This window comes from Stegostoma tigrinum, chromosome 20, assembly GCF_030684315.1.
Source record: "Stegostoma tigrinum isolate sSteTig4 chromosome 20, sSteTig4.hap1, whole genome shotgun sequence".
Lineage (NCBI taxonomy): Eukaryota > Metazoa > Chordata > Chondrichthyes > Orectolobiformes > Stegostomatidae > Stegostoma > Stegostoma tigrinum.
The window spans coordinates 26,324,378-26,350,470 of NC_081373.1; the positions used below are offsets into that span (position 1 = coordinate 26,324,378).

General features: G+C 39.5%; 1 protein-coding gene across 1 annotated transcript in view; it reads left to right on the forward strand.

Moving 5' to 3' along the window:
* The window catches only part of sec23ip (SEC23 interacting protein), a 107,362-nt gene extending 81,269 nt beyond the window's left edge, over positions 1 to 26,093 (forward strand). Inside the window, exons 18-19 of the mRNA XM_048551097.2 lie at positions 14,099 to 14,218; positions 23,915 to 26,093. Coding sequence (XP_048407054.1) covers positions 14,099 to 14,180 — 82 coding nt within the window. The 3' untranslated portion in view covers positions 14,181 to 14,218; positions 23,915 to 26,093. The remainder of the gene's footprint in view (positions 1 to 14,098; positions 14,219 to 23,914) is intronic.

The following is a 26,093-nucleotide window of genomic DNA, read 5'->3' on the forward strand; positions in this document are numbered from 1 at the left end:
CCAAATAAGGAGGGATGGCTAAGTTATGGAAACCAGGATGTAGAAGTGCTTTGATTGGAGATGTGAAATGATAAAAGGAAGGAGTCACCAGTGGGAGTGGTGTGCAGGCCTCCTAACAGTAAATACGCAGTAGATAGAATATAGAGGAAGCAATAATGGGAACTTGTCAGAAAAATATAGCGATAATCGGGGATTTTAACTGATGTGTAGACTAAAAGAATCAAGTGGCCAAAGGTAGCTAGATGAAGAGTTCATAAAGTGCTTTTGCTATATTTTCCGAGAAAACGCACCTGGAGCCAACAAGAGACCAAGCTATCATAGACTCAGTTTTGTGCAATGAGGTAGGATTAGTTACTAATTCCATTGTGAAAAGATACCAAGGTAGCAGTGATCATAATACGATTCAAGTTTACATTCAGTTTGAGGAACGGGAGTATGGGCGCAGGCCTACTATTTTAAACTTACAGAAGGACAATTATGAAGGTATGAAAGGAGAGCTACCTGAAATAAGCTGACAAACCAGGTTAAAGGCAATGTTCCCTCTAAGCTGCACAGCCACTCATGACATGTGGTTACATTGATTTCTGGTTCCAGAAGTGGCTTGCATGCGTGGATCTCTGAGGTCTGCATAGTGACAGGATAAATTAGAGGGAATGCAGTTGAAAGGATATGTCAGTAGAAATGTAGTTTTGATGCAGCAGCAGGAGTCATTGTATGAGAATTTGAAGATGTTAATGCCCTGTCTCAGATTCTGTGAATGGAATTGATGACAAGTGGTTCTGAGCATAATGATCTACTTTCAGCATGATTTGCCACCCCTGAAATCTACCTGTTCTTTCCTAGAGTACCAATTAATACAGGTCTTCAGTGTAAGCTTTTATGTTTTGTTTGTAAGCCTATTTTAACTTGGTTCCAAAATAGCAGTGTAAGGGAAGTCCAAAGGCCACTCTTCTATTTCACATCTGATTAAAGAATACCACTGGCCTTTTTTTTTGTGGTTTAAAAAGTCTGCTTTAAGATTTCAATAGGCATTAACAAGGGTTGGACTACTGGAGCTTGCAACACTGCTTTTGAGACAAATGATGGCACAGGTGTTTTATTGTGTTGATGATGGAAATGCATTGAATGTGGCAGCCGCCATGTTGGGTTTTACTGAAGGAGGGCTTCACAATATTGGCTTCAATTCTGTCATCCTGCCTTATCCATGGTTCAGTTGACAGTCAAGCATAGGTGGCTACAGTTGGATGTAGATGCAATGAGTGACTGTAGAAATGTGAGCATTGAAATTAGGAGCAGAAGTTCACCATTTGGCCCCTCAGACCTGGCTTCACAATATTGGCTTCAATTCTGTCATCCTGCCTTATCCATGGTTCAGTTGACAGTCAAGCATAGGTGGCTACAGTTGGATGTAGATGCAATGAGTGACTGTAGAAATGTGAGCATTGAAATTAGGAGCAGAAGTTCACCATTTGGCCCCTCAGACCTGGCTTCACAATATTGGCTTCAATTCTGTCATCCTGCCTTATCCATGGTTCAGTTGACAGTCAAGCATAGGTGGCTACAGTTGGATGTAGATGCAATGAGTGACTGTAGAAATGTGAGCATTGAAATTAGGAGCAGAAGTTCACCATTTGGCCCCTCAGACCTGGCTTCACAATATTGGCTTCAATTCTGTCATCCTGCCTTATCCATGGTTCAGTTGACAGTCAAGCATAGGTGGCTACAGTTGGATGTAGATGCAATGAGTGACTGTAGAAATGTGAGCATTGAAATTAGGAGCAGAAGTTCACCATTTGGCCCCTCAGACCTGGCTTCACAATATTGGCTTCAATTCTGTCATCCTGCCTTATCCATGGTTCAGTTGACAGTCAAGCATAGGTGGCTACAGTTGGATGTAGATGCAATGAGTGACTGTAGAAATGTGAGCATTGAAATTAGGAGCAGAAGTTCACCATTTGGCCCCTCAGACCTGGCTTCACAATATCGGCTTCAATTCTGTCATCCTGCCTTATCCATGGTTCAGTTGACAGTCAAGCATAGGTGGCTACAGTTGGATGTAGATGCAATGAGTGACTGTAGAAATGTGAGCATTGAAATTAGGAGCAGAAGTTCACCATTTGGCCCCTCAGACCTGGCTTCACAATATTGGCTTCAATTCTGTCATCCTGCCTTATCCATGGTTCAGTTGACAGTCAAGCATAGGTGGCTACAGTTGGATGTAGATGCAATGAGTGACTGTAGAAATGTGAGCATTGAAATTAGGAGCAGAAGTTCACCATTTGGCCCCTCAGACCTGCTCCACTATTTGTTAATATCACGGCTGATTTGATTCTGGCCCAAGACACTCTTCTTCTCTGCCCTCGGCCATTGATTCCTTTGTCCATCAAGAACTCGACCTTAAAGATCTTCAGTGACACTGATTCCGCTGCTTTCCAGAAAGACAATTGCACAGACTAATAACTCTCTAGGACAAATTTTAAAAAAAACTCATTTCAGGCTTAAATGAGACACTGATTATTTGAAAACTGTGTGGTTATTATTCTGTTAAATTTAGGTACGCAGCATGATGTTAAGCCCCCTTCGACTGTTGAACCTTGCGTTATTGTCCTCCCAGTTTGTCTGAATTAGTCTTTGCTTGCCATGATTGAAAAATCCCTATGTTGCTGAGGATGGGAGATTCGAAGCTACTGTTAGCTAGTTTGGCCTGCCACCTAAGCATTTTACTGTGGGCCCTGTATCCTGCAGTATTTATAAATGTGAATGATTTCATGCTACCCCTAAATAATTTTAGATAAATTTTTAAAAATGTTCTGCCTGAAGTTTGAATGTCATGTGAGGTTTTTCAAGCAATAAAACTGACCACTGGGAAATGGCTCAGTCACTTCCCCTCATTGAAACTTAATTGTGTAAGTCATTATCACATCAAAAATATTCTAATGGTTATCAAGAGAATTCATGAAACATTTGGCTTTACTGATCGGCTATCCTGAAATTTTAGTGGATGGCCATGAAAGGATGAATGCATTCAACTGGCTTGGGTTTATGAAACCTATTAAAGTATCTATTAAAGATAATGGGAACTGCAGATGCTGGAGATTCCAAGATAATAAAATGTGAGGCTGGATGAACACAGCAGGCCAAGCAGCATCTCAGGAGCACAAAAGCTGACGTTTCGGGCTAGGCCCGAAACGTCAGCTTTTGTGCTCCTGAGATGCTGCTTGGCCTGCTGTGTTCATCCAGCCTCACATTTTATTATCAAAGTATCTATTAAATCTGCTGGAAGATATTTTGGAAAATCCAGGTGTATTCCAAGCACGTGCACAGTTTTCATTTTGAGTTTATTTGCAAATTGGCTTCAAAGCCATCTCATTATCTCTCCTGCATTAGATATTTTAAAGTGGTCTTTGATCTATTCAATTTAGTACTAATGTTCCAAATTTTTAACAAGGGAAAATAATTCTTCTGTATTTTCTCCTTAATAGACTTTGTGGCTTGGAATGCTTTGCAACTAAAATGATGGGTTAATGACTATTTCAATTGATCAGCAAAAATGCAATACAAACAGTGACTATTCATCTGATTTTCCTCTCCCTCTTGAAAAGCACACAGCAAACATTACAAGGAGATGCACTTCTGTGCCTTTCACCTTTTCACAACGTCGTAGGCTTTAGGTGGCAATCCTGCTTTTAAAGGTAGTCTCAACTTTGTATGCATTGATATGCCATAAAGCAGGTGGAATATTTGCTACAAAAACATAAAATGCTGGAAAAGCTCAAGTCTGGCATCTGTGGAGCAAAATAAGAGTTAACGTTTTAGGTCCACTGACCCTTCCTCAACTGATGGTAGCTAGGAAAAAAGTTTTTTTTATGCAGATTATTGGGTGAGGGAAGGGGGTAAGGAGTAAACATTAGGTGGAAATAAAGCCCAAAGAACGAGAAGAACAGTCGGGTAGATAAGTGGATAATGATTACCTTACAAGAATGAATAGCTACTAATGGGACTATTAGGTAGCTAATAATGGGTTGTGTATAATAGCAGGCCATGTGTTAACAAGGCCTGGCGTGTGGGCATTGGGGTAAGGACATGAGAGATGGTGCTTCACACCCGAAAGTAATTGAGCTAGATATTGGATTCCAGAAGGCTGCAGAAAATGAGTTGCCATTCTTATAGCTTGCGCTGAGCTTCACTGGAGCACTGCAACAAGCCAGAGACAGATGTTGGCCAGGGAACAGGGTGGTGTGTTGAAGTGGCAGGTAACTGGAAGTTTAGGGTGACTTTCTTTTGTGGACAGAATGTAGATGTTCTGCAAAGTGGCGATCCAGTCTATTGTTTGGTTTCCCCAATTTAAAGGAGGCCACATTGTGAGCAGCGAATGCAGTAGACTTGATTTAGTGAAGTGTAAGTAAATCACTGCTTCATCTGGAAAGTGTTTGGACCTTTGTATACTGAGAAGGGAAGAAGTAAACAACAGGTGTTACCTTCCTGTGCAACCGCAGAAGGTGCACCATGGGGTTGTGCGGTGTGTTGGGAGTGAAGGAGTGGACAAGGGCGTCCTGGTGAGAATGGTCCATGTGGAAGTCTGACAAGGGAGAGGAGGGATAAATGTGTTTGATTGTGGCATCCTGCTGGAAGTGGTAGAAATGGTGGCTAATTGATGTTGAAAGGAAGGAGGGAGTCACAGATGGACCAGGTGAAGGTGAGAGCAGCATGGAAAGTGGAAGTGAAATTGATAAACTTTTCCAATTCCAAACAGAAGAGGGAAGCAGCCGCGATGATATCGTTGATATACTGGAGCAAGAGTTGTGGGTGGGGCCCAGAATGTGACTGGAACAAGGAATGTTCCCCATACCCCACGAAGAGACAGGCATAACAAGTGTCCATGGCCACCTGTTTGATCTGAAGAAAGTGAGAGCAGTTGAAAGAGAAGTTTGTGGTGAGGACTAGCTCATACTGTTGGATGAAGGTGGTGGTGGATGGGAACTATTTGGGTCTTTGTCCTAGAAAGAAGCAAAGAGCCCTGAGACCAGCCTGCTGGGGGCTGGACACGTAAAGGAATTGCACATCCATGGTAAAAGGGAGGTAGCTGAAACCCGTGAACTAGAAATTCTGTAATTGACATAACGCATCGAAGGAATCGCAGAATAAAGTGCGAAGAGACTGGATAATGGGAGAAAAAAGCAAGTCAAGGTAGGAAGAGATGATTTCTGTGGTGAAGGGACAGGTAGGAAAAAATGGGTCTGCCCAGGCAGTCATGTTTGTGGATTTTGTGGATGAGGTAAAAGTGAGGTGGCAGAGTTGAGAGACAGAGCTTGGAGATAATGGGAGGAGACCACTGGATGAAATGAGGTGAGTAACAGTAGTGGATATAATGACCTGACGTTGTTTGGGGAGGGCAGATCGGTGGAGGTATCTATGAGCTGGCACTCAGCCTCTGCAATATCTTGGTTAGTCTGTCAGACAACAACAGCATCACCCTTTGTCAGCAGTCTTATCTACAAAGTCAGGATGAGATCTGAGAGTGCAGTCAGTTCTCTGGGAGATAGGTTGCAATGGGTGGGGGAGGACAGTGAAATTGAGATGAACACTGTTATGTTGACAGTTACCTAGTGCTATAAAAGGCCAGAGGGAAGGGTCCAGGTGGAGCGAGAGTGTTGGAGGTGTATGAAGAAGTCTGTGGAATGGGGAAAAGATTGCTGTCCAATGAAATTGGTATGGAGTTGAAGATGATGGAAGAGGAATACAAGAAATTCATTAATATGGGAATGCAGATTGATAAAACTAAGACCTTTGCTTAGTACAGAACATTCAGCAGCAGAGAGCAGAAGGTTGGGAGGGATAGTAAATTCCCAGCAAGAATTGGGCTGGGAGGGGATACAGTCAGAGGGAGAAGGAGGGGAGGAATGTTTTGAAGGCATATGGGTATCTCTGAGTTGTTGCATATTTTGTTCCTTGGTGCCTGAAAGGAAAAGAAAAAGTTTCTTGTTAACATGTTGAATAAGCTGGATGGTGAAGTGGAACACGGGAGCAGTGTAGCTCTGAGCTGGATTGAGACCATGCTGTTGGAGAGAGAAGTCGAGAGTGTGCATGTGACGACGCTTGGCACTGAGTGTGGATTTTAGGATGTGGTGTGAACAGCTGACTGTGGAACATTGAACATCACGGAGATACCCATAGTCCTGGGTGGATTCAGAACACAAAGGCTGAAGCTTGTGTTGGAATCCACGTGGGATGAGTCTGAGCCAGAAGCAGTCACTGAGGAATGTGATGTGGCTATGGAAACAATTTTTAGCAAATAGTTTGTCGTACACCAGGAGTGACAGTGAAATTAATGTAGGAATATTTGCTTCCTGAAACTGAGAGCACCACCTTTAGAGAAATTTTTTGTTCCTTACCTTTCAGATTCTGGTAAGGCAGTGATGGTCATAGCATTATTAAAAGGCATTAATATTTTAAAAGTTCAACAAAAGAGTTAAAAATAAAATGTTTTGCTGGTATATGCTACAAAGATGTGAAAGTACACTTCTCACATTGAATTATTATACCTCATGTATATAAATATTTTAGTAGTCATTTCTTATGAATAGGATTTGAGCTATTTCAGCAGTATATTTACTAGTGATCTAAAATTGTACTCAAGGGCTGACTTCAAAAATGGCTAGTGAGTGAATTTGCATGTACATAAGTGAAAAATGCAATGCAGCAGCAAATTAATTTTAGACCTTGCCATTGGTCAGAATAACTTTGATAATGATAAGTAAAGCCCAACAGTTTACTCAAGCAACATGCTCGTTCATAAGTTGATAGAACCTGGCCGGTTTGTTAAGAAGCAGAACACTTTAATGGTGCAACCACCTGATATATTGATGCCCGGTTCCTTTGTAGAATTGGTTTAATTTGCCTAAATTAACATATCAGATATCGTCACTAAATTTTTAAAGTTGGAAATAAGCAGGAGATTATCTCAGTGTGCTGTAGTGTTTACTTCCTGATACCTTGATGTTGCAGAACAGCCGTCAGTACGTGTTCTACAATTTATATTTCATGGTCTAATTTAAAAATGAATAATTCAAAACACTTTCATTAGCAGTTCCCAGACTGAAGTGTGTGCCCATCTTGCAAAACATTGTAATAGATTATGTCTTCCTAAATATAAATAAATAATGAGACAAGGCAGTTAGTTGTTTATACCCCCGAAGGTTAATCCATGTATTGCACTTCTTCTCATTAACTGACTTGCTGTGTAAAGTAAGATTAGATAATCATTGCTTCCTAATTGTGGAACAGTTCCGAATGGCACATTCACTCGTAGTGAAAGGAATCAAAGTATAGAAGCAATAGTTTTTTTTCCATTCTTGCGTTTTTTTTAATTACAAAGTATAATGTAATATTGGGCCAATAAGGGCAGTCAGATTTTACTGTAGAGGTAACACTGTGTGGAGCTAGAGGAACACAGCAGGCCAGGCAGCATCAGAGGAGCAGGAAAGTTGATGTTTCGGTACAGTCACGACCCGTAACATCAACTTTACTGCTCCTCTGATTCTGCTTGGCCTGCTGTGTTTCTCCACCACACTGGCATTGGCAGTTCTTACTATCTCTCAGATTTTACTGTGTTTGGGAGGACAGAGCAAGATTTCTGAAAAATGATTTTCATTAAAATAATTTTCACAACAAACTAACTTAATGTACCTTCCTGCTTCTTGCTTGCAGATGCTGTGTGTTATAAAGCTGGACTCAACTACTATCTGGTGTTATTTTGAAGTTAATAAAAATGAATGTTTTACTTTTTTTGTTCAAAATGCAGTGAGCTCTGTTGCTCTAAAAAAGTTGCGTTTTCAATTTGTGTAGAGAAACTGAATCCAGGGTAGCAATGGAATGTCCAGTTATACTACATGTGAAAAAATACCTGGCGATCTTGACCTGGTAAACCACTTGAATAATCAATGTTCTTATTCATTTAATCTCTATGTACAAATATAATATAATTCATTCCATGAAAGAAAACAAAGGTATGGAGGAGAGAAATGATTTGTTTCATGTAAATTTCTTCCGTTGTGTTTTATGGTTTGTTCGTTCTTCCCCAACACTTCTCCTTGTGCCCAATCCAAATTTAAGGAAGTTGCCTCTTTGAAAACATGTGCCTCTTGTGGTCAGACAATATTTGTTCAGTTTGTTTTTGATGTGACATTATTCTAGACCACTGTGGTGGAAGTATAATTGAAAATGTCATTTACTAGCCGAACAGCTTAAAGCCACGTAAGGAAAACCTCTTTGGCTTATTTGGAAGCTCTCTCTCCTCTTCATAGAGTTCATCTAGAAGAGCTGATGTGTGTTTAATGTGCAAATGTTATTTGGGAAATTAGAACTGTGACAAGGAACTCTTAAGCTAAGTTATATGAATTAAATGACCAACTATTCAACATATAGTTACTGCTAAATGTTTTACTTCAGTCAGGGAGGTTTTTTGCTTTACTTCAATCACAAGAAAAATGGGCACTTTACATAATGGTTAAGACACCATATTTCAAAGGCTTCAGAATTAAGCTACCATTAGTATATAAGAAGAATGAGACAACTGAAAAATTACTGAAATGAGAATAGAAGTCAAAGCGTTTCATCTTGTACTCATCTGGACAGAGATGCAAAAAAGAGAGTCGGGATAAGAGATACTGATTATACGGCTTAAGAAAAGGATGTTGATTAGCTGGGCCATTAATGGCATTGAGCTGCAGCAGGAGCAGTTAACTGTCAGTCATTTTTCTCAGACTAGGCAGGTAGATGCTGGTTAGTGTGTGCCATGGGAATGCAGCAGAGATTGGCAGTCTTCATTGCTTCTTTGTTTTTTTCAGAATGTAAAAGGTGCAATGTATGTAGAAATCCATTTTGCCTACTTAAAGCTAGGTCCCATATATTAATATATGACATTTCCAGCAGTGCAAATTCATCACACTGCAAACCTGCCAGTGATTTTAAATTGGATTCTGATGCAATTCTTCGCACCATCTGGATAATTTAGTACATGATGTGCAATAGCAGAATCACGTCTAATGATAGACATATATAAAAACAGGCAACAAAAGTTTCTATAAATATGTAAATTGTAAAAGAGTGGCGAAGGTAAACATTGGTCCTATAGAGGATGAGAAGGCCAATTTAATAACTGGGAATGAGGAAATAGCCGAGCTGTTAAACAGTTATTTCGTGTCAGTCTTCACAGTGGAAGACACAAATAACATGCCGAAAACCAATGGCAACAAGGTTATAGCAGGCGAGGACTTAGAAACTATCATAATTACTGAGGCAAAGCAAGTGCTGGGCAAGCTATTGGGGCTAAACGTAGACAAGTCTCCTGGCCCTGATGAAACGCATCCTAGGGTACTAGAAGAGATACCCTGCAAATGCATTAGTAATTATTTACCAAAATTCACTGAACTCTGGGGTGGTTCCTGCAGATTGGAAAACAGCCAATGTGATGCCACTGTTTAAAAAAGGGAAGTAGACAAAAAACAGGTAACTATAGGCCAGTGAGCTTAACCTCGGTAGTGGGGAAAATGCTTAAATATATCATTAAGGAAGAAATAGGAAGACATCTGGATATAAATTGTCCCATTGGAAACACCCTGCACGTGTTCATGAAGGGTAGGTCATGTTTAACTAATTTGGTGGAATTATTTGAGGACATTACTTGCATGGTGGACAATGAGGAGCCTGTGGATGTGGTGTATCTGGATTTCCAGAAGGCATTTGACAAGGTGCCACACCAAAGGCTGCTACATAAGATAAAGTTCCATGGTATTACAGGTAATGTATTGGCATGGATAGAGGATTGGTTGACCAGTAGAAAGCAAAGTGTAGGGGTTAATGGGTGTTTTTCTGGTTGGCAGTCAGTAGCTAATGGTGTGCCTCAGGGATCAGTGTTGGGACCGCAGTTGTTTACAATTTTTACATAGATGATTTGAAGTTGGGGACTAAGTGTGGTGTATCAAAATTTGCGGATGACACTAAGGTGAGTGGTAGAGCAAAGTGTGCAGAAGACACAAAGTCTGCAGAGGAATATTGATAGTCTAAGTGAGTGAACAAAGGTCTGGCAGATGGAGTACAATGTTGATAAGTGTGAGGTCACCCATTTTTGGTAGGAATAACAGCAAAATGGACTATGTTTTAAATGGTAAAAAATTGCAGCACACTGCTATGCAGAGGGACTTGGGTGTCCTTGAGCATGAATTGTTAAAGATAGGATTGCAGGTGCAGCAGGTAATTAAAAAAGCAAATAGAATTTTGTCTGCCATTGCTGGAGGGATGGAGTTGGAAAACAGGGAGGCTATGCTGCAGCTGTAGAGAGTCCTGGTGAGGCCACACCAGGAGTACTGTGTGCAGTTTTGGTCTCCATACTAAAGAAGAGATATACTAGCACTGGAAGGGGTGCAGAGGAGATTCACTTGGTTGGTTCCAGAGTTGAGAGGGGTGGATTATGAGGAGAGACTGAGTAGACTGGGATTGTACTCATTGGAATTCAGGAGAATGAAGGGAGATCTTTTAGAACCATATAAGATTATGAAGGGAATAGATCAGGTGGTGGCAGGGAGACTGTTTCCGCTAGCAGGTGAAACTGGGACTAGAAGGCACCCACTCAAAATAAAGGGAAGCAGATGTAGGACTGAGGTCAGGAGGAATTTCTTCACCCAAAGGGTTGTGAATCTCTGGATATCCCTGGCCAGTGAAGAGGTTGAAGATACCTCACTGAATGTTTTTAAGGCAAGGCTAGATAAATTTTTGAACAGTAAGGGAATTAAGGGTTATGATGAGTGGGCGGTAAGTGGAGCTGAGTCTCAAAAAGATCAGCCATGATTTTATTAAATGGCAGGGCAGGCTCAAGGGGCTAGATGGCCTACTCCTGCTCCTAATTCTTAGGTTCTTATACTGTCCTGAGACTTACAGTTGTAGGCTAGTTGAGCAAAACTGGCATGTTGCCCGCTGCAAACGATCAACAGGTTATGTTGTTTAAATGGTTCAGCAGCTGTTCAGATGTACAGCCTACATGCCTGGAATCACACCAACATTGAAACTCATACAATAATACATTAGTCATTTATAAGGTCAGAAAAACATCTTTTTGGCATGAAGACAGCATTCTGGTAGTGAAGAAAACTGCACATAAGTGTGAGTTCTATATACCAAGCAATTATTTAAACAAGAGTCAAAGATTACTTTTTTGTATTCTGAATTTTAATGGGGTTTTCTATGTTATTAATGGAGGTTAGTGCGTCACTTTAGAATACTTGGCTGCATGTTTATTCTTTCTAATTTTCATTCTGCTTTTTTTCTTGATTTTGCGTATTCTCATTCTGATTGGTTTTCTTGTCTAAATGTCATGTCTTTTTTTTCCCTCCTGTTGGGTATTTGTGTAAGTAGTACACATATTTACTGTTTATATACAGAGAGTAAAGTTGAAACAGAAAAATGCAACATTAACATGCCATTCAAAAGACACTGCAGCATAAGTAAAGTGTTAGAGGATTGTGAGGATGCGCGTGTATATCTTCCACAGTTCTCATCTATTGTAGTGGAGTAGTTTTGGGTGAACTTATTTGAAGTCTGCCAGAAGAGAATATATACACACATGGGAGATTGAAGTCTATTAGCATAGAGTAATATTTTAGCCAAGTTCAGTGTGTTCCTACTAATATTTGCATGAAGTATTTGATTTATTCTGCAGTGGCATTACAGTTCCAATATGTAAGCAAGATTAGGCAAATTTCATTTTATAGAGTAATTACTGTGTATGGATAGATATTGTTTCCATGTGTATCTTTATTTAAGTTTTAATATTCATAACTAAGAGCTTGCAGATATTTGTAGTTGCCAAGCATACATGTAATTTGTGGGGAAATCCATTGACTAATGCTAGTGTGATGAGGTTAGCTGTGAATTAGTTGGAAAAATGGCTGCTGTCTTGTGCCATTAAAAGTTCTGTGAAACTGACATTATCTGATGGCAACATTTGCATGGACAGGAAATGGAACATAAATCAAGCTGTTTATTTGAGTAATCAGTAATATATCTGGCATTGTGATAATAATCAGGTCTCATTGTCAGCACATTAGATCGCATGAGTAAAGGAGTACTTGTCATAAATGACTGTCAGACCTACATTGAAGAAATATTTATTATTGTACTGTAAAAAACACCAAACCAAGCGGACATGTGATGAACAGTAAATTCCATAATTGAGATGTTTATCTGAAGAGTGTTTACCCTTTTTCAGTTAGGGCACCGGTGGAGCGTGATCCATCAAGTACAAGCATGCAATGGCTGCATTACCACCAACAAACACATCCTCCGCTCCTATTTCCGTTTTCTGAAGGGACCTTTGTGATATCCTAATTCACACTAATACACCATTAATGTACTTCCCCAGACACCTTGCTTTGCAATCACGAGAAATCTAAGACCTACCCGTTTATCTCCTCTATCGTCTCCATCCAAAGCCACAAACACTCCTTCAGGTGAAGCAGCAATTTACATGTGCTCCTTTCAATCTAGTACACTCTACTCACTGCTCATAATGTGTTCTTGTCTACATGGAAGAAACCAAACACACTTCACATGACTGCTTTGCGGGATATGTCCATCTGGTCCACAAACATGACCCAAGTTTTCGGTGGCTGGCTATTTTAATTTTCGACCTAGCTTTCACGCTAAAACATTTTTGTGGTTCCAATAAAGCTCAGTCAAGACTTCAAGAACAGAAATTCATTGTATGACTAGCTACTCTACAGCCTTCAGTACTCTATACTGTGTTCAGCAATTTCAGATTGCAACCTCTACTCCCAAGTTTGGTTCATTTTCTTTGAATGTGTCAACCTGAGCATCATTTTTCTGTTATTGTTTACTGCAGCAGCAGTTTATTATGCTACGATTCACATCTCTGAATATATCTTTTCTTTCTTTAAAAGTCTCCTCACTACTGTCTTTAGTTCTGTCCCATCAACTTTTTTAATAGTTCACACTCCTGCCATATGCTGTTTCACAGATCTTCCTTTTGGTTGTTTTTCTCTCATTGCCCATTTCACCTATGTAAACGCTATTGCACTTCTTTCATCAAAGCTCTGAAGTTTTAACTTTATTTCTGTTCGTACAAATCCTACCAAACTGCTTAGTATTTCCAGCATTTAGTTTTTATCCAGGTTACCAGCGTCTGCATTACCTTACTTTTGGCGACACCTCATATAGAGTATAAACAATTAGTTTCAGTTGGATCACTTGCAGCCTTTGTCAAGTAGCCTGTATATATCTATATATGCACTTTCCAACAAGACCTATCGTTTTTTTTAAAGAAAGGGAATTCTGCATCCGCACTCCTCTCTAAGGATACCAAATGACTGATCTAAATCAGCAAATTTAGCAAAAGGTTTGATTCTTTTCAAGGATACCTGGGAATCTTCCTTCTGTGTTTGGATATGTAAGAAGAAAGACGAGTTTATACAGCACCTTTCGTAATCTCCAAGTTCTTTACAGCCAGTTAAATGTCTTAAATAACTTAAATATCTTTTGAAGTGCAGCCACTGATGTTGCATAACAAATAAATTAGGGCCACTGCCCTTGTACATGCACCACCTGAATCCTTGAATGCAATGACTTTAGTGATTTTTGCTGGTATGATTACATTTCTTCCAGCCTAATTAGCAGAAAATGTACGAGAAAGCATAATTACAGTAGAGATTATGATGTTGATTTTGGAAAGTATGCAGTGTGCTCTTGTACCAAACTTTTAGTTTGCCCAATTGAAATGTATCTCTTCTAATGAATTTAGGATTTGACTGCAACACCTGCAAGCCTGGCTCAATCATGTTTTGCATTAGAGCCAGTGAATAACTTTTTGCCATCCATTGTGCTTCGTTAAAAACTGGGGCCTAAATTGCTGATTTTGCAAATGATCATCTGCAGTGGTTATTCAGATGAACAGAGCACAATCATCAGGAAAGTTAGACCACATTACCATGGAAACAGCATTTCTGTTTATGCTGAAAGGCAGCATTTGCCTTTCATGTAATAGATTTGTCAAATACTCTTACTAATATTGTACACTTGGTTTCCGTAGGGAATCAGAAGACACTGCTTTGCTGTTTCTTAAAGAGGTTTACAAATCGATGGGCATCAGTCCTGAACAGCCACAGCATTGATGGCCATGGGGTGTGCTATATTTACCTCAGCAACACTGGTAAGCTTTGGTTCATTATTTAATGTTCTGTTTTGAGCCTAGTTTTTCTTTTATTATCAGTATATGTTTTGTTTAATTCGTTCACGCAATGTAGGTGTTGCATTTGTTATCCGTCTGTAATTGTCTTGAGGCAAGTGTCACCCACATTGCCATAGGTCTGGAGTCACATCCAGGCCAGACCAGGCAAGAATGCCACATTTCCTTCCCTAAAGTGTGTTAGTGAATAGTTGGGTTTTAATGACTAACTTTCAATTCTAGACTCCAATTTCACCATCTGCCCATGGTGGGCTGCAAGCCCATGTCCTCGGAACATTAACCTGAGGTTCTGAATTAAAAGTCCAGTGATATGACTGCTGCATCACTGCCTCCCCCTAATTTAAGCCAAAAATTTCCTGGCCATCAGTAACTTGGATTTCATTTCTGTGTGTAACTTTGCATTATTTGAAAGTGTTTAACCAGTGAAGTGTCCAATATTTTGTGTATTAAATACCCATGAAATTGATGTCAATTATTAACATTATTTTCCATAGAAATAGTTAAGTTTTTTTGGCAAGCTTTTCCACAAAAGAATGGTTTAAGTATTTTTCAGTAAGAAAACAATTGAGAAAGCAGACCCAAAGAAGTTGAGGGACAATTTCGAGGCTGACAGCAATAAGAACATAAAATGTGAATGTGTTTACAGCAAACAAATAGGTTTCAAAAGCAAATCCTGAGAAACATAAAATCTGTGAAAACTTCAGTAACGATTTTGAGGAATCTGATCTCAGTCAATTTAGGTGGCTATTTAGGTATGCAATCATAGTATTAAAATAATTCTGGAAATCAATAATGAAAGGACAGCATTTAATTTAGTGCTTATGAATAAGGTAAATTGATCTTTGAATAAAAGGGGCGGTATAATGTAATTTTTGCCATTTAAGCTTCGGGGGCTAGAATCAATCTGTGGATGGAATGAGAAATGAGAAACCGCATTCTTTACAGCAATTGCAGAATTTGGGTGTTGAATCCAGTAATCATTCTCAAAGGGTTACTGTTCACGTACATTGGTTGCACCCATTCTACTAATATTTTACACAGTCTTTTGGTGAAGAGACAGCGTTCCACTCCTTTTGGTAGAAGCAGATATTTCTGTAGCAGCTCCCTTGAGGTCATAATAGTTACAACTTGAGTACATTCGGCTAGGTATACTTATTTCTATTGTGCAATAATCATAGAATCCGGACAATGTGGAAACAACTCTTTGGCCCAACAAGTCTGCACTGACCTTCAGAGCATCCCACCCAGACCCATCCCCCAATAACTCATCTAATCTACACATCCCTGACAACAATGAGCAATTTCGTATGGCCGCCAATCCACCTAATCTGCACATTTTTGGATTGTGGGAGGAAACCGGAGCACCTGGAGGAAACCCAAGAAGACACGGGAAGAATGCACAAATTCTGCACAGTCACTCAAGGGTGGAATCGAACCCAGATCCCTGGTGCTGTGAGGCAGCAGTGCTAACCACTGAGCCACAGTGCCTCCCCCTTGTTATTTATGGACAATATGTCACGTATAGATACTCTACAGCTTGAAATCTTTGCCATCAACAACTAGATAGGTCCAAAGTAAAGACCAAGGAAGATTGGTGGCAGCAAACTAACTCAAACTGCCTCAACCAGTTCCACGTACTGGTAGAGGCAGTAAATTCCAGGGGTGATCATCTGGAATACTACCACAGTTAGTTAACTCAAAATTTACGTAGTGCCAATGCTGTTTAGGGATTTTTGTCATAGCTTCACAATGTGCTGAGTTGCACAGCAGCATCAACAGTGGTTATTATTTATCCAGTGGCATCGCATGTAATATTTTCAAAAAGCAAGTGGGAGGATGGGATCTTATGTCTGCTCAGTTGGTCAAGGTTGGGATGAAGATGAGGTCACCCATATCTCACTAATAGTAATCCGGAAACCCAGGCTAACCACTGAATGCACAGGTTCAAACCCTACCATGGCAACCGATTTTAAAATTAAAATTAATTAACAAATTCAACTAATTAATCAAAGTAAAAGTGAAATCTCATTGGAATAACAGTGACCATGACACTGCCATCAGATTTTCATAAAAGTCTATTGTTCTTGGAGAAGTAAATCAATCATCCTTACCGCATGTATCCTCTTAGTGACTCGTAACTGCCCTCAAAGAGCAACCAGGGATGGACAGCAAATGCAAGTCTTGCCAATGATGCCCACAACCCATGAAAGAATAAATTAAAAAGAGTAGACAGGAATATGTCATTCAGCCTGTTCCACCATACAGTAAAGTGTGGTTGATCTTGAACTTCAATGTCAATTTCCCACTGGATACCCATATCCTTTGAATCATTTGTGTTCAAAACCTTTTGGACTTTGCTTTGAATGTACTCACCACAGAGTGTCCATAGTTCTCGGGCATGGACAATTCCAGAGATTCACTGAGTTTCACTTTCTCCTCACTTTAGTCCTAAATGGCTAACTCTTTATTCTGAGCCTTTGTTCCTATATTAGATCGCTCAGCAAGGCGCAGTGCCCTCCAAGGGGTCAACGTGTCAAACCATAAATGCATAGTTCAGTGAAATCACCTTTAACTGTCCTATTGTAAGGAAACAAACCTCGTCAAATTCTGTTCTTCCTCATAGGAGAGATCCCACATCTTAGCAATCAGTCTTGTGGACATTTTCTTCTGCAGTATCTCTGAGGCAAACATATACTTTCTTGTCAACAGCAACAAAAACAAAGTTGCTGGAAAAGCCCAACAGGTCTGGCAGCATCTGTGAAGGAAAAAACAGAGTTAACGTTTCAGGTTTGATTACCCTTCCTCAGTACTGATGGTGGCTGGGAAAAACATCAGTTTACATGCGAATATAAATTGTTTTTGTTCCTGATTTGCAGCATCTGCAGTTCTTTTGATTTTTATGTACTTGTGTAAGGTGATCGAAGTCCAATTTCATGGACTGATCTAATATCTGAATAAGTGCTCTTGAACGTCATCAAATCCAGTCGTTGCGATCTGTAATTGTTTCTTTATGCAAAGTACTGAATTATTCTACCAGACTTGTAGAGTTTGACATTGAAGTTGTCATCCTCATTGGGTTTTCCTGCACCTTAACTACAATGTTCCATGGTTTGTTCTAATAACAAGAGCAGGTCAGAGCTGAGGAATTCTATAGAGAGTAACTCACGTTCTAACTTCCCAAAGTCTGTCACTATCCAAAAGGCATAAGTAAAAATTATAATAGAATGCTGCCCACTTGCTTGGGCGAGTGCACCTCCAACAGTACTCAAGAAGTTTAACACCATCCAGGACATAGAAGCCCACTCGACTGGCACCCAATTCAACAATCCATTGTACCTGGTGTGGCTCCCTCTACATTGGGGCAACCAAGCGGAGGCTTGGGGACCGCTTTGCAGAACACCTCCGCTCGGTTTGCGATAAACAACTGCACATCCCAGTCGCGAACCATTTCCACTCCCTCTCCCATTCTTTAGATGACATGTCCATCGTGGGCCTCCTGCACTGCCACAATGATGCCACCCGAAGGTTGCAGGAACAGCAACTCATATTCCGCTTGGGAACCCTGCAGGTATCAATGTGGACTTCACCAGCTTCAAAATCTCCCCAGTTCGTCCCCTCCCCCTACTGCACCACACAACCAGCCCAGCTCTTCCCCTCCACCCACTGCATTCCAAAACCAGCCCAGCCTGTCTCTGCCTCCCTAACCTGTTCTTCCTCTCACCCATCCCTTCCTCCCACCCCAAGCCGCACCTTCATCTACTACCTACTAACCTCATCCCACCTCCTTGACCTGTCCGTCTTCCCTAGACTGACCTATCCCCTCCCTACCTCCCCACCTACCCCACCTATACTCTCCTCTCCACCTATCATCTTTTCTCTCCATCTTCGGTCCGCCTCCCCCTCTCTCCCTATTTATTCCAGAACCCTCACCCCATCCCCCTCTCTGATGAAGGGTCTAGGCCCGAAACGTCAGCTTTTGTGCTCCTGAGATGCTGCTAGGCCTGCTGTGTTCATCCAGCCTCACATTTTATTATCTTGGATTCTCCAGCATCTGCAGTTCCCACTATCACTCAACAATTTCAGCTTTCACTCCATCCAGCACAGCACAGTGTATACCATCCTCAAGATGCGCTATATTAACAAAACAAGCTCTTTTGACAGCACCTTCCAAACTCTCAACCTCTACCATAAAGAAGGGCAAGAGCAACAGACAGATGGATGCATCCGTACCTGCAGTTCCCCTCCAGCTGTCCCTTCAACGTCACTAACTCAAAATTCTGGAAAAAAACTCTTGCTTTCTAAGAACATTGTGTGTGTACCTACTCCTCATGGACTGTAGTGGTTTAAGAGGGCAGCTCATTTTCTCAAGGTAGTCAGTGATTGACAATAAATGATGGCCTAACCAGTGACACCCACATCCCATGAACAAATTAATAAAAGATGAAACGTCCAAATCCTGAAAAATGTAGAGAGAGACAGAAAACTGTATAAAGGCATTTAAGATACCCTAATTGGTGTAGAGAAATTTAATCAAGAGTCCAGTTCAAAATAAAATTTGCTTTACAGAGGAGATTCCAGGCAAATTTCAAACAGATGTTGGATTTAGTGTTCCTACTATTTTATTCTTTTCTGTGTGGATTTCCATGGTCCTGGTGTGGGTGCTTGGCATAACTGCCCACACACAGCCATGCAATTTAGAGGGAATGTTGGTCAAAATGTGTTTCTTTACACACTGATATCTAGGATTATCATCTAGATAGACAATGGAAACAAAATGCATTGTGTCACTCAAGGTGTGCTTTCATGGTGTGATATATGCTGATGTAGGTTTTCAAGGAAGATTGAACTGGATGGGATGAATTTCCACCTCTCTTTTGTACATTTCTTTGAAATTGATCTGTGGGATGTCTACTATTGTATTTTATATGGAGAAAATAATGGAAGATTTTGAAATAATCCAAAATGCACTGAATATTAATGAAATGATGTTTTGATAAATCTAGTTTTTTAATGCACTTTCATTGTGAATTATTTTTAAAAAGCATTACCATTTGAGCATGTTTTTGTGTCCTCAAGATGTTCCAAGCAGCACAACAAATAAAATGCTATGCAAGAACAGTCACTGTTGGAAGAAAATGCAACAACCAAGTTAGCCAGTACAACAAAGTTCCTTGAGCAACAATGAGATAACTAACCCTACCAAATTGTTTGGTTGTTTAATGGATAAATATTTGACCAGAATAATAGGATAGAATAACAGCTGCATTTCAAACTATGCCGTGTGTCCTAAATCAGCTTGAGAGGTCACACAAGAAGTTGGTCTAATGCATCATCTCAGGCATCAGCAACTTCAGTACTCCATTGAACTGTCCATCTACTTTACATGCTGAGGTTTCAGAAAATGATCTTCAGCCCATGACCTTCTGACTGAGAGGCAGGAATGTAATTACTAAATCAAAGCTGACTCCTGAACAGTTATTAACCTTTGACAAGAGAAAAGTTCAATTTATTTATGTTAGTTGATGATTTTAGCAATCTGACTGACCATTGCAGACAGTGTAAATAATATTCCAGTTAATCAGAATAAATCAATCAGTCAGTATTTCAAAATTTTAGTAAATAGTTTTAAATATTGAGTGACTGTATTGTACAGATTTCGCAAGCTATTTTATTCACAGATCTCTTTTAAAAAAAAAATTGAAATGCTTTAACCAGTTGCAGTAAATAGAATATGATGAAATGGCTGTAGATTAATACATTACATTACACTCTCACATTCAAAAACACTTCCATGTCTATAAGGTAGTTTGCAACTTCTTAAGGTTATGAAAGTCAGTATGTAAATTCTTTCCAATATGCATGTTTTTAAACCTCAACAATTTGTTACAAGTGAATGATATCTGCTTATAATGGCCCAGAAATTCCAATGAGGAAATGTATATTGCAGCAGCATAAATTGGGATTGTACATTGGAATCACATGGAAAAGCCATGCAGCTGACTCTGTGTGGAAATTACCCAGGAAGTTGAAATTTTTTTGGGAAAATTACCTGGTGTCTAGAACACACCTCATGCCCGTTTCTAATTGGAGTTGAGATTTTGGTGGGTTTGACACACTTGATGATTACCCAGGAAAAGTTACAGGATCAACACCTGCTCCAAGTACTGGGTACTATTAAGCCGAAACCCAACTCACTACTGACTCCCCTCAATGTCCTGTCCACAGACCCTGAATACCCCTGAAGAATCACACACGCTCCAGTTTCTCAGGTCCCAGCACCACAGCAGCCCACCTACCACTTGCAACACCATCCCTGATCCCTAACAAATCTGACACAACACAGCTTACCAGCACCCCACTACTCACCCTGAGACCCAACCCAGCCTGTTCCCCGATCTCGCAACCTATACTAAACACTCACCGACTTAGCTGCCTTCACCTATTTGGCACTGTTGCCCACTTACTGAACTGCTACGTCATCCCCAACATTCATCTGCCACCCTATCACTTGCCCAGAAGCCCTTTTTCTACCTGACACCCTCCCTCATTTTTGCACAGCTGGTGTCAAAGCCCCACCTTTTGGGATATGTCTTTTGGCTTATAAGATTATAATGGTTTTAGGCTGTATCTTTGAAAGTAGTTCAAATGAAAGGAATTCCATAATTTCGGTTTAAGTCTGTCTGACAGTAAACCTGGTGGTTTAGTGCCTGAAGCAAAAGGGGAATTACTTTGTATTATTGAAAGGTGGATGACAGATTAAACAACTGTGGGACAATATTTACAAGTTCACAGTGAAAAGACCGAAGTCTCCCAATAACTGCAAAGATTTTATCAGCATCAAGTCATTTTGTTCCTAATATTGATAATTAGAAATACTTGATTACCATTTTTACTTGGGGAAAAAGCTATTTCCTTTTGCCATGTTGAGGAGTGTAGAGCCAATTATTTTGAGCTCAGATAAAAGGCTTTCACTAAAGCCAGAGATATTGCAGAAGGCCAGTTGTAGTTTCGGTCTCAAGTTATCTGCAACCGACTGGTAGACAGAGAGCAAAAGTATAAACGTTTAAGGGGCAAACTTAGGCAAAAGAGAAAATGTTGACTATATCATTCACCATCCAGAATGCTGTTGGGAGCTCAAACCTAATTTAAGAATGTTATTTGTCAGGTGTTAACACACACATGTAGAGGTTTCACCCAGCTGAAATTAGAGAGCATCCACAACTAAAATACACTCAGTGAAAGACAGTATTTGGGAAGGAAAAGATAAAAATAAGCTCATGAGAACTGTAAAACTCTTTGAATTGGATCCAGAAGTGGTGGGTCTAATAAAGAGATTGAGTAACATTAAACAACTGGGGTTGTCAGTAAAAGTAAAAAGGGGCAAATCTGCTGGGTAGTTTGAAGTATATGTTGTGTACAAAATGATGATTGTTTCATGAGTGGTATTTCTTTAGTCATTGATACAGTAGCAGGTCTTTTACAATGTGAAATCTTGATATGTCTTCCTTCCAGCAAATAACTGAAAATTCAAATGTCTCTTGAAACTGTTATCAGTTTCTACAGAGATTGTGACAAACTTAAATACGACTTTTACCATAATCAAAAACTGTAGTAGATGCACTACATTAGTAAAGACTTCAGATATGCTGCAGGGAATCTCCCAATGTCAGAGCACTTGAAGAAGTATTTAATAATTATAGTGTTACAGCATGTTCAAGCTTATGATGTAAATCAGCAAGTTATTGAGCGGTGGACTATGCAGATCAGGAAGTATCCAGGTTAGATTCTGAGCCTTAGTTGGGAACAGTCAAACTCAACCACACATGACAGTTGTGAACCAGAGGTGACGTTAATGCCATATTATTTTTTGGAAATACATCATCCACACTTTTCAATTGTAACTGAAGTCTGTTAATAAGATAGAACAATTTTCCAGATAAAACAGAGCACTCATGGCTTTGGGAAACCACCTTGGGTTAGTGCAATCTAGAAGTATTTACAAATAAAGCTTGTTTGTAATGAAATGACTGAATATCAGGTTGTGGCTCAGTGCCTTGGAAATTGCAAATAGGTTGGAAGAGAGACAAAGTCTTTGTGCATTGTTTGTATCAAAGTTATAAACCAGAATCTAAAGGCCAAACATGGGAGAAATTGTCCCTCTCCTCTCTATCTAGAATGCCTAAAATGAACCAGTGATGAAGAAATTCAGGGTAATTATCATTCTCAAAGTTCCTAATAAGACATTTGTTGTTATGAAGTACACCAGTTTTTTTTGTTTCCATGCTTTTTTTGTTGACGATATTTAGATTATATTGCTGTCTTTACCATTTTAACTAGCTTCCTTATCCCAGTGATAGAATTTTAGGCCCATTTTCTCCTCTCCGCTGTGAGCTAAACTAAACTAAACTAATACCGATGTTAAAACTCTCCAATTAGACCCAGTTCATTAATTACCTCCTTGAATAGCTTTAATATTCTTCATTATGTTCACCTATATTAAGTCAACAAGTCAAAGAGAACTACTTGCAATTCTGCTTTTTAACCTTGGAAAGTTGATGAACAAATCTTTCTTGGTTTAAATTAATGTTGATAGTTGACACCATTGTATTGTGAGTTGCGTGAGATAATGACATATGACATGCATGGGACCCCTGGTTTAATTTTAGAGTAATTTAAAAAGGTGCCCTGAATGATCATCAAGCCATACAAGTTGTCTGCCTTCTAGATGTTTATCCTGGCACTTTTCAATATGTTTGGTAGTTTTGAACTAAAACCATTGAAAACAAATTTACTTCATGCACTGGCACCTGTACTTTGGAAACGATGCTTGATGTGGGCAGAGTCCAATGCAGTCACTGGTCTTAATCTGTCAAACCATTGAGCTGCAGCATGGAAATTGTATCTTTTGCTTTAGTTGTGTCGATGTCAGAGGCTAATATCGCCAGCATTATTTCAAACTAATGAGGCCAACAGCCTGACCGTTACCACCAGATAATATTTTTTATGGTATTGATTAAGGAATACATATTGACCAGAGCCATTTAATGAACACCTGCAACAAAACTGCCATTTTTTGGGAGCCCAGTTATTATTTGCCCCAAACAACTCCTCCAGAAGCCTTGGTAGGAGCAAGTGACAAACATTGGCTGCCTTCAATTTAAGAATTTAATTGTTTTTTGTGTTGTGTGTACAAAGCTGTTTCCAGATGTCATCAGAAACATTGCCACTGAGAAATCATCCTCCATTGTGTAGATACAAATGATTCTTGCAGTATAGCTTTGATGTTAACATTTTTAGCTACAAGTATATGAGCAGCTTAAAGCAACAGTATAATTTAACAATTTAAGAATGATTTAGCTATGATTGGAATTAGCTAGTCATGATTCTTATCCTTTGTATAGGTGTCAGGAGCTGATGATTTTAATGTAAGAATTGTTCTGATGTCTTATTTCTTCAGTTTTATAAATTTGACTGGTTAGAGGAAATTACAATCTGCTGGCATAAGTTGTAAAACATTCCACCAACAATTACAGTACTGCACCACTGTCTAAAGTATGAATCATTTGTTAGTTTCTGCCTTCCTTCTTAGTATGAAAAATTAATTAAAGCACTATTTTATCGATGAGTTGAATTTTTTAAATGCTGTTTTTTGTTTGGCAGGTCATCTGAAACACCAAAAGCTCTGTTGAACACAACACAACAATCTTAGACCTGCGAATGAGATTAATAGTTGTATCTATCTTCCTACTGGGATGACAGTATTTATACAGTCTGCGGTTATTTGACAATACAAGCAACTGACTCTAAAGGAAAACATCTTGCTTTGAAAAGCTATTAACTCTGTTTGATTGTCATGGTTCTGAAGTATCTTGCGTTAAATTAATGAAGCAGTTCAACTGATCATTTGAAATAACTTCTGTTCTGATTTATTTGCTAACTAAACTATTCATTAGTTTTCGAAGATCACTTAAATATTGTTTTCAGGTACTTGCTTGCCTGGTGGAGCTGATGAAGTATAAAATATTCTTTCTTGATTTGTTAACTCATTCCATTCATTATAGAATTCATTTCCTTAATCTGCAGTGGCTTGCTTCAGATAAGTGAATAATTAGGGTTTACAAGGTTGTACCATGAATGAGGCGAACCATGCTCCTGCCAAATGTTATGCATATTTAAATATATACTTCATTTGTTGACTTGCAAAATATTCACTTTTATTAATTGTTTACTGGCTTATGTACTCAGTAAATATTCTGACACTTACAATAATTACACACTGTGAATTCAAGAGGCATCCCTTGGATGTACGGCACTCCTCAACTGCAAAAATTAACAATTTCATTACAAAATTAGTTACTTGTCTAACTGTAATGTTCGTTGGAACTCTACACCCTCCCGAGAGAAAGTTGGTTCTCTCTCTCTTTCAGATCAACCACATATGATGGCAGTAAGATTATTTTTGGAATACAGTGCAGCAATGTATCAAACTGATGTTTGCAGTTTCAACACACCATTGAAAGCTTTTGGGTGGACTTCATTGATTTTCAATTTTCACTTTACATAAAATCCAAATAAATAGCTACTTTAAGCCATTGTGTTGATGCTGCCATATATGCAGTGTTTTTGGGTTTTACAAGCTTTGATGGTATTCTGTTAGGGCAGTGATAAAATTGGATTTTTCCAATGGTACCAAATGCAGAGAGTTGTAATGAAATAAAGAACTTGCATTGTGATCAATGCTGTGAAAATCACTAATAGGATTTTGTCATTGGACCTAAATAGACAGAATATCCTACTCATTACATAAGTGGTTAAGCACGCTGACTATTTTGTTTTATAGTATGGGAAATTTAACCAAGCAACTGAGAAATTAAATACCAGGGCCATGAAGTGACCTTTCAGTCACTCTCTTCTCTTTTACCAAGCTCTGCCCAATCTGACCAACCTCAATTTCCCCTCTTACTGTTCCAGTCACTTACTGGATGTGAAACAGAACCCTAGACAATGTTACGTCAAGGTGATTTCAAAATTTTGAATGTATTTTTCGTTGCCAAACTTGAGAGTTATGTAAGTAAATGTTCATTCAGACAATCAAGCAGTGTGTTTGAAGCTAAGTGTGTACTGTTCAGTAAAGTTTAACGTTATGATAATACATTTCAGGTTAATTTATATTGTGAAAGATCCTAGAAAACAAGGCATGACTTGAAACATGCAAACAACAGCCCCTTATTTTTGTAGCGCACTGCTTCTAAATTTCCCTGCACATTTCAGTTCCTTCTCTCTCTCTCTCTCTCTCGCTGTCTCTCTCTCGCTGTCTCTCTCTCGCTGTCTCTCTCTCGCTGTCTCTCGCTCGCTGTCTCTCGCTCGCTGTCTCTCGCTCGCTGTCTCTCGCTCGCTGTCTCTCTCTCTCTCTCTCTCTCTTTCTCTGTGCCTCTTGCTGTCTCTCTTGCTCTCTCTCTCGCTGTCTCTCTTCTTCTCTTTCTCCCCCCTCCCCCAGGGGTTGAACATGAGGCGGCAGCTATTTGGGTATTGTCATTGTTTGGGTTTTGTGTATGTATGTAGGATTATGTTGCATTTATCACAACGGGCACGTTAAAGTTCACAGACTTGGCATGCAACTGATATAGTTTTATTGTTTTACTTTAAGTCAATAATGCATCATTTAAAAAGAAAGAAAAAGGGAAATGAGTAAAGCTGTAAAACTTTGTGTTCAGGATATTGAACTGTGTTGTGTCTCAAATTGTCTTATGCTGCTTTGCCATTCAAGGTTCAAAGAAGTGATTGTGCCAAGTAATGGGAAAATAAGAATTGCATGATTTCCACTGAAATGTTATTTAAA